Below are 8,993 nucleotides of genomic sequence, written 5' to 3'. Positions count from 1 at the left end.
AAGTTTGTTCGGCTTTGTACAGCTATGAACAAAGAAAGGGAGAAAAACAGAAGGGCGGAGAAGGAGAAGCACTAATTGTGAGGGGTCGTCCTCAAAATCAAACGAGGACTAAGAAGGGAAGATCCAAGTCGAGATCTAGACCCAGCAAAGATGAATGTGCCTTTTGTCGAGAAAAGGGGCACTGGAAGAAAGACTGTCCGAAGTTGAAGAATAAGGCCAGACATAACAATGGAAAGGCCATTATGGATTCAAATGTAGCTGATTGTGATGATTCAGACTTCTCATTAGTTACAACAGAGTTATCAACATCATCAGACATATGGTTGATGGACTCGGCTTGTAGCTATCATATGTGTCCCAACAAGGACTGGTTTGTGAATTTTCAAGAAGGAGAATATGGAGTCATCCACACAGCGGATAACAGCCCTCTTACCTCATATGGCATTGGTTCAATAAGATTAAGGAGCCATGATGGAATGATCAGACTAAGCTGCAACCACATTCACACTATATACATTTGGCTTCCGCAACAATTGGTATCAGAGCCAAGGTACTGTCTAAGTATGCTCTGTGGTTGCAGCATAGTCTGATCTTCCACATCAGAAAAGATCTATCTTGGTAACTGAGTCAAGGTTCTGTCTGAGTATGCTCTGTGGTTGCAGCTTAGTCTGATCTTCCACACCAGAAAGGAAATAATCTTGATTTGTGTCGTCAGCTACTAAATAATATTTGTGTCAAAATGGGAGACAGTAAACAAGAAGAATCTACATCAAGTGTCAATAATACGTCATCGTTGGCATCTTCGCTTATGACAAGAATTGTGTCAAATGCGAAATTTGCGGTAGAAATTTTTGACGGGTCAGGACATTTTGGGATGTGGCAAGGCGAGGTTCTAGATGTTCTTTTTCAACAAGGGCTAGATCTTGCCATTGAAGAAAAGAAGCCAGTCGATGAAACTAAATATATAAGTTCAACTCAATATTTGATGGTCACAAATGAGATTATTTGGGAAATTAAAGAATGGGTTAAAATCCAATTCGCCTCTCTTGTTTTCTTTGGAAAACTATGGGTGAAAGATCCCGTTACTTTCACGTAGAAGAATATCAATAATAAATGGAGACAGACGTAATAATACTAGTGCATCGATCAATTTTGAATGAACTTATTTGACACATCAAAATAGTTCTCATACGCAGTTTTATTCATTCACAACTTTATTCTCTATTATAGTACTTCTCCGCAACACGAAAGTCACATATACTTGCCCTATTTCTCAAGAATACTGAACTGTTCATATTGCCAACTGCTTTAATTTATCAGTAGTAGTTTCTACTAGAAGTCAACAATCAAACTGGGATAGTAGTAATATACAAATTATATATCACTACAGCCAGCATACGCACATAGGGGCATAAGAATTGACTTGCAATGGAATCAAAGCGCTCCATCAATCTTTAGGGTAGAATTGAAACCAAACAACCTTTAGATCGCAAGCAGATACAAGTGAACTAAAAAGCAACACATTACACCATACAAATTAGCTTTAGAGTGTGTGATTACACCATATATCACCCAAAAGAACATACGAAGGTTCAGACATGGAAAAAACAGATCCTTCCTACAATGTATCGTATCATCTTTTCAACAAGCGATAAAACACACAGCTATAGAACAACACACAATTTATCTTAATGGGGCACCAGAGTCAATACCCGAACCACCAATCTCCTCGCTGTCTTGACAAAAAGCTGAACAATCAAGCAATTGTAGTACTATGGTCATCACGAGGAACCACCTCGGTTCGTTCTTGACTCAAACCCCCCTTTCTATCGCCTTGTACATTTAGAGTCTTAACATGCACTGCACTTTGTTGCACGTTAATTCTCGGACATATAACTTTTAAAGTTAAACCCCAAAAAAACAGAAGAGCAAAACCTTGGAATGCAACTAACCAATAGTACCAATTTGGCTTGGGATTAATTGCACTGGAAAGCAGTTTTTATACCCTGAAGTGTACGTGAGATGAGGGCATTAACAGTGTTGACCGACTCCATAGTGAGCTTTGCTGCAGGCAAACTATTCACCAATATTTGGAATCCCAACGTCAACAAAGACCCGTTACTGCTACCCCCATTGTCCTCTTTTTCGAGCATTCCGTTGTTAGAATTTTGAAAACAATCTGGAACTATTGCAAATCCAGATGGCAGGAAAGCCACGCAGGAAGAATCTCCACCACTCATCACGACATTCATTTCTGCAGTATCAACTGCTGCATATGCTACAATTGAACCAGATACATCCGTGCATGAGTCTTGCAAGATCAACATACTATTTTGATTAGCATCTCTGGAAGCCGCCTGCAAGTCAAGCCAAAATTTATTCAGAGATCAATGGTTAATAGTAAGTGCACTAAATTGTGTAATTTCGTGCCACATTTCCAAAAAGATCCACCAGTTTATCACTCACATTAGCACGAAAGAGAGAGATGCTATTGCCAAGATCCTGACCCTTGGCAATGTGGACTATTTGGTGCATGGGACCACCATGGGACAAGACATCCCATTGACTCCTAGTTTGTTCATTTCGCAGGAAGTCAAACAAACGTTGATGTGTTACCGGCAGCCAGATGGTCCTGGTGGCACTCAACACGATACCAGGAGGCTCACCAGGGTCACCAATGCTCTTCCTCATCATCAACTTAGTATCTTCTGCGGTCCCTGTTTGGATTGGTTCCCACTTGTAAAAAGTTGCACAAACACCACCACAGAAATTGCGAGTAATGCGTCGAGCCAGCATTGCAATACTTCTCCGACCACTGGGACTAATAACTGCTAATAATGAAACTCCATAAGAACCCATTATCATTTCAAGGTTTAAGTATTTCAAATGAACAATATGATGTGGTACCTGCACTATCGCCACTGGGTACAGCAGAAGACGTGATGACTGCCAAGCACTCACATTGCCTTTGCAGGGTGGCAATCCACCGTTGGGCACCAAAGCCCCGGCCAGACCTGATGAAAGGACGGTACAAATTGTGGATGGTATTCTCATCATATTCCATGTGCTCAATCCAAATAACCTGAAAATTTTCTGTTAATATTTTGCTAGCAGTTTTACACAGTAAATGAAGATAGCTTTGGACATGAATCATCCAGTGGTGGTCTGTGTGGAGGAAACCTAGGTAGCTTAACCAGCAAATTGAGACAAATAAAGGGTTATATTCTTCAAAAAGATCTGTGCATCCATTAAATATTAGTTTGAGTGAAGTTGGAATTAGAGAATAAAAGAATTGCAAATAAGTACTCCATGGAAAGACCACCTCTGAGTTAATTACATAATAGATGTATTCCCAATTCCCAAAAGTCAATGAAAAGTTTCTCTTTCTCCATCTAGATAAGTTAAGTATAGTCAGATACTCAAAGAATTCGCTGCACCTCCCAACCATTATGTATGCGTCATTTCGCGATTTGCTTATCCTCTTCTATGATCTGCTTCCCAATTTCCTCTTTTTCGAAGAAGCGTGAGTTTTTAATGTTTGCACCCCTAATTGAATGCTCCCTTTCATCTGAATCCTCTCATCTGCTTTTTTAACATTTACAACTAATCTCTTATTTCCTTGTAAAACTATATAAAAAAAACATATTCCTTGACCTAGAAAAATAAGCTGAAAATCTATAGGTAAAATAGGAAGGTACCATGAAAATTATCCTGAACTTAATCTCACATGCAGTAGGTCGAAATTTGTGGAAACTCTTCCTGCACGCTCCCAGTAGCAGTGAGCATGAGCCCAGAAAACAAATCCAAACCATGAGAGGAACAGATCGAGTAAACGTAAATGAAATCATAACTCATGAAATATACTGGGTCCAAAAATGAATGATACTATTACTATTTGTAGAATCATAAACAAAAATTCTTTAACTACTCCATGACTTCCTTTTAAAAAAAAAATTCAACTAAAAAAATTGTTATTTACAGAACCTAGATAGTTTATAAATATGAAATATTCATTTCAAACAGGTACAAGAAATCCATGTCCGAATCAAAAGCAAACTTAGATGCATTGACACTTTGAATTTTGTCGTTCTTGTTTGGAAGAAGGGAATAATAAGAATGTCATAAATGAGAAAACAAACTTTTAGCAAACAATAGTTTGGCTTACAAAGCACTATGAAGGAAGAGACCCAAATTATTACCGGCACAAACTATCAATTGTCCTAGCAGTCAAAGAGTGGAATATTTTGGTTTCACATACGGAAACAAATTAGAGCAACAGATAAAAGTTCACACCAAATCAAACTTCCAAGAAAGGTTAGCCACATTTTTACTATTTTGCTCCACATAGATAGTCACGTTCAATAGTTTGAATGGCTTAATTGAAGCACGGTCGAAGTGCACTTAACACCTCGAGGCTGCAGTAGAAGGTACATGCCTCGTAAGGCAGATACACCTACTTTTAGTTAGGGTCCAACAATTTGTCGAGAATATGAGCTCTTATGGTTTTGTAGGGAAAGGACTAGTGTTGCCTCCCTTTTTTAATTGTTTAAGAGGGTGCAAAAGAGAGCATAAATGAGTGAAAAGGGTTAAATTTTTTTTATTTTTTTGCAAGAAAATGAAGTGATTAGAGAATAAGAGGATAGGTTAGAAAATGCAAATATATTACACAAACTGCATAATTATTTTAATTTCTAGATTGGAAGAGTACAATACAAGTATATATTGAGGTCAAATAACACTACTGGTAACAAGTGAACGATGCGCAAGCATAGCTTCACAAGCACGTGGAAGGGAAGGGGAGGGGCATCACACTCACTTGTACATATAGATTATACAGTAAGGATGAAACTACCGAGGCTTTGCCTTCATACAATGATCATAGATTTACAAGTTCAAGGCACAGAAAAAGTACTTGAGGCATCTAGAAATATTATATGGTTGATATCCTCGATTTACCCGTTTCCTAATCTGGCAGAAGCCTGATCAAGCAAATACGAAAAATCCTACAGAGTACAGAAGCATCTACAGAATTAAATAACATTAGAAGGTTCAGATTCTTAGGCTACAACTGTCAAATTATTTTATTGACAGCATTTCCAAAAGATGCTGAGAATAAAATATATTCCGGAAGCAAAGGTCAAGAAAATCAACATCACAAAAAGTAGTATGAAGCAGTTGTATTTAAAAGAACTATGCACATAAAATGACAAGATAGACCATCATTAAGAATAAATAAACAAATAAATACACAAACCAACAACAAAAGATAAGTCCAAACACCTAGCTTGTCAGCAACTTATGGAGCCTTGTGTGAAATGCCAAATGTAAAACATATAAGGACTAATTATAAATTACCTTGGAGTAACCATTAGGCAAGTCTTGCACAATACACCCAGAAGGGAGCCTCCTGCAATTTCCAGCTTCACGTGGTTGTGAACCTTCTTGGATTGTGTCAATAGACACATCCACAACAGCCCAGACGCCTTCAGCGTGTTGCTTGCAGAAGCGGAGAAACTTTACTTGACGGACAAAAACTAAAGCAGAAAGAACTTGGAACTCGGCTTGAATCTGCAAATTTCAAAGCTCTATTACAAGAAAAGAAACATAGGATCGGTGACTTCCAACAAAATAATGAAAAGAACGTACCAATTGCAGATTGCCATTCCTGCTTCCACTTGCGCTGCTGGAAATCACATCAATTGTTGAGGTTCTTCCAACAATGCATGAGAACATCTCCACCCATCGACTCTGCATCGATGGAACTTGCATATTACATGGAAATCGAGACGAAAGAAAACCAACAATATGCCTGTTTTCTCTACTAAAAAGTGATAAGGTTATTTTACTCAAAAGAACATGGCAGCCATTAATGGCATACCCTTTAAATAAAAAGGGAAATTTGTATGTCAAGAAGCAAATTGGATAAACATGTTCACATACAACAACGGGTCGAAGGCACTGGAATAAGGATGAAGGAACCTACTGTATCCATCAGAGTCTCCACCAAGACCAGACTGTTGATCATCACTGTACCAGTTGCCTTTGTTGCTTCTGTTGTAAAGTTGGACGGTTTCATGCCAATACATGGAGGGAAGGACCTAGCATACTCCTCAAGGTTCAATGCTTCCCCACTTCCATCAAAGTTTCTAAACCACAGAGGATCACCAATCTCAGCCAGCTTAAGCAGCTCATTCATTGCAGCAAACGCAAGCTCCATTAACATGGATTTATCAAAGGATACATCTGTACTACTCATGCTTGGGGTGGGCCTAGGGGACATCATTGTTAGAGGACTTGATAGACCATTGCCAAAATCAAGCCCCATTGGCAATGCAGTGTCAGCAGAGTTCATAGCACCAAAACCATTTCTTCCCACCGCAAGTTCCAAACCAGAATTAGCCATTCCAGGAGGCATTGCACCAGGAAAAGATCCCAAAGGCCTTCCCAAAAACTTGTTCGCCAGGACACAGATCCTATTAAGTTCATCTCTCAGCCGAGCATTCTCAATCCTTAAATGATGCTCTTCAATGTGTATCTCACCAAGAATTGCCTGACCACCACAATGGCCGCACATTGGGCTTCTCATGGCTTCCTTCATTGCTATGTTCTCTATCCGAAGCTTATCATATTCTTGCTTCAAGAGTGCATTTTCGTGGCGTTCCAATTGGGTCTGAAACATCAACATTAGTTTCACTTTAATCATCATTGAGACCAATCTCACACAAGTGCAGAATTATATAAAGAAAATAAAATAAATGCAGCATTTACCTTCATTTGGGTTCTTCTATTTTGGAACCAAAACTTCACCTGCCTGCTCTCCAAAGTCAGTCTCTTACCAAGTTCTAGTCTTGCTTTTTCATCAGGATGTGGATTCTCTTTAAAAGCACTGTCAGCAGAATACATATAAATTCAGAAATAATAATTCAAACGAACTAAGAAGATACAATAAGAGTGGCAAAATACATACGCTTCAAGTTCTTGGATTTGGTATGGGGTGTGCCTATGGTATTTCTTTTTTCTGGATGATTTACCAAGAGGAGCGTCCAGGTCATCGCCCGATGCACCACCATCTAAGTTATCACTGCCGGACCTACTCTCGTATTCATCCTCTCTAGAGGACCTTCCCATTGCAACAGCATCAAAATTTTCCCCTATCATACCCATGTCACCTAGACCTTCCATCTTAGGTTTCTGCAAAATAAATCAAGATTATCTCAATTCAACCAAAAACCCCAAGTAACAAGAACACAAAGAGCAGCAAAAAAAAAAATTCATTTTTAAGGGGATGCATACAAGAGCAAGAGAGAGTGGAGAAGAGTTAAACATAGGCTGAGTTAAAGGTGATGTGACAAGTTGTTGTGACTGATGAGCAATGGTAGCAGCAGTGGGCATGGTGTTGTTGTATGGACTATCAGCCACCACTCTTGAAACCCCAGAACCACCGTCACCGCCGCCGTTTCCACCACTACTGCTACTCCCAATGAAGCCTCCAAAACTCATCAAAACTTAGCCAATAACCACAAAATGAAACCCCCTCTTTTGTTACTCAAACTTTCTGTTACACAAACCACTCTTTTCTATCTAAATGATCATTGAAATGGTAAAACTCATACTACTATGTTTCTCAAGATCTCAACTTTTCATATTTATATATACTTTAGACCCCAAGTATTTTCATAGACTGTAATATTCAGTACTAGTGTATAAAATTTTTAACTCCAAAGTTTGCAACCGCCTTAAGCCCAATAAAAAGTGATGAACATAACTCCACCAACCCAAACCCACAAAATTTAAGAACAACCAAACGGGGTTGGTATAGGACAACCAAGAACCCTTATTGCACCTTCTCTCTACTTCTACTATTCTCTCTCTTTGAGAACAAATGTGAGAGATGGGTTGGCCGAAATAAAAAAGAGAAACCCTAGTATTTCATTCAATCAAAGATATGGGTTTTGACCACTTATAGCTGTCATTGTGAACAGTGAAGCAGTCCCATAAAGAGGAAAACGAAAGGTTTTAAAAAGAGGACCTAAGGAAAAAAAATTATATAGTAATGAAAAAAAGTGGACTTTTCAATACTACCTTACAAAATAAAACTGCAGAAAGCAACAAAATCAGAAGAAAAGACCCTGTTGTGTTGACTCTCCAGAAACCCACCCCTTTTTTTCTTCTTTCTTCGTTCTGTAATTGTTTAGATCACAAACCAAAAAAACCTTTTGTACGGATAAAAAACCCAAAAAAAGTGTATAACCTTTTAAATTGATCAACTTTCTCATACGCTAAAAGTTAAAAAAGACTTTAGAATATAATGTAAAGTAAATACAAAAACTTCAGATTCTGTGTGGACCTATTGAAAATCCACACGCACAATACACACACTAGTTTCTCTCTCTTACCCAAGAGTTCATAACTGCAGATGCTCATGTTGGGATCCCCGTAGAAAGGTTAACAGAGAGAGTTGATTAAATTAATGGAGTTTAAAAATAAATTCACAAGAATTAAATTCAATGAAAATGGAGCTTAGCAGATTAAGAGCTGACTTACAGTCTAGCACGCTAGTCAATAGAATTGTTTAATTTGTTCCACGTCTCGATATTCCCTTCCCTTCAATATTATTAGTAAAAATAAGGAGCTTCTACTCCATGCAATTCTTCCTCCACAGATTCAATACTATCTAATGGAAAATACTGAAACTTTAGATTAGAACAGTAAAAGAAAAGAGAAAATAAATACAGTGTGGAGAAGTAGCAGTAGTGGCTATGTACGGCTACTGCTCCATAGACAGTGGTAGTAGTAGTAGGGGAGAAAATGGGGGCCCACTCTTTTGAGAGAGAAATTTGGGGGTTGATGTTTCCCTATTTTCCTAAACAGTTGTTCGAGATGTCCGCCCCGCGCTAGATTTCTGACTCCTTCAGTTGGCGCGCCTCTCGGCGCGTGTCTCACTTCTTCCCTTTTTTGACTTCCTTATTATTACTTCCTCCGATGGGTTTTTC

General features: G+C 38.6%; 1 protein-coding gene across 3 annotated transcripts; it reads right to left on the bottom strand.

Moving 5' to 3' along the window:
• Positions 1 to 1,504: 1,504 nt before the first annotated feature.
• LOC104100880 (homeobox-leucine zipper protein ANTHOCYANINLESS 2-like) lies at positions 1,505 to 8,784 on the bottom strand. 3 transcript variants are annotated; one of them, XM_009608239.4, is made up of 9 exons: positions 8,545 to 8,784; positions 6,968 to 7,191; positions 6,769 to 6,886; positions 5,984 to 6,670; positions 5,647 to 5,748; positions 5,356 to 5,568; positions 2,908 to 3,082; positions 2,467 to 2,831; positions 1,505 to 2,357 (listed from the first exon to the last, which is right to left on the bottom strand). In XM_009608239.4, the coding sequence occupies exons 2-9, from the start codon at positions 7,180 to 7,182 to the stop codon at positions 1,977 to 1,979; spliced, it is 2,256 nt and encodes a 751-aa protein (XP_009606534.1). In that variant the 5' UTR covers positions 7,183 to 7,191; positions 8,545 to 8,784; the 3' UTR covers positions 1,505 to 1,976. The 3 variants fall into 3 exon arrangements, with proteins under 3 accessions (XP_009606534.1, XP_009606532.1, XP_009606533.1); XM_009608237.4 differs by lacking the exon at positions 8,545 to 8,784 and adding an exon at positions 7,294 to 7,996; XM_009608238.4 differs by lacking the exon at positions 8,545 to 8,784 and adding an exon at positions 7,294 to 7,994 and having other exon boundaries at positions 2,467 to 2,828.
• Between the last annotated feature and the right edge of the window lie 209 nt (positions 8,785 to 8,993).

The sequence above is a fragment of the Nicotiana tomentosiformis genome, chromosome 3, assembly GCF_000390325.3.
Source record: "Nicotiana tomentosiformis chromosome 3, ASM39032v3, whole genome shotgun sequence".
Classification (NCBI taxonomy): domain Eukaryota; kingdom Viridiplantae; phylum Streptophyta; class Magnoliopsida; order Solanales; family Solanaceae; genus Nicotiana; species Nicotiana tomentosiformis.
This window is presented reverse-complemented; position numbering and strand designations above follow the sequence as displayed.

What these genes read in the sequence shown, in the direction of transcription:
- LOC104100880 (XM_009608237.4), bottom strand. Translation starts at nt 7,500, where the DNA reads ATGAGTTTTGGAGGCTTCATTGGGAGTAGCAGTAGTGGTGGAAACGGC. An exon ending in TGCCTAATGGTTACTCCAAG is followed by an intron (nt 3,083 to 5,355) that starts GTAATTTATAAT and finishes GAAAATTTTCAG; the next exon opens with GTTATTTGGATTGAGCACAT. An exon ending in ACCCAGTGGCGATAGTGCAG is followed by an intron (nt 2,832 to 2,907) that starts GTACCACATCAT and finishes TTTCATTATTAG; the next exon opens with CAGTTATTAGTCCCAGTGGT.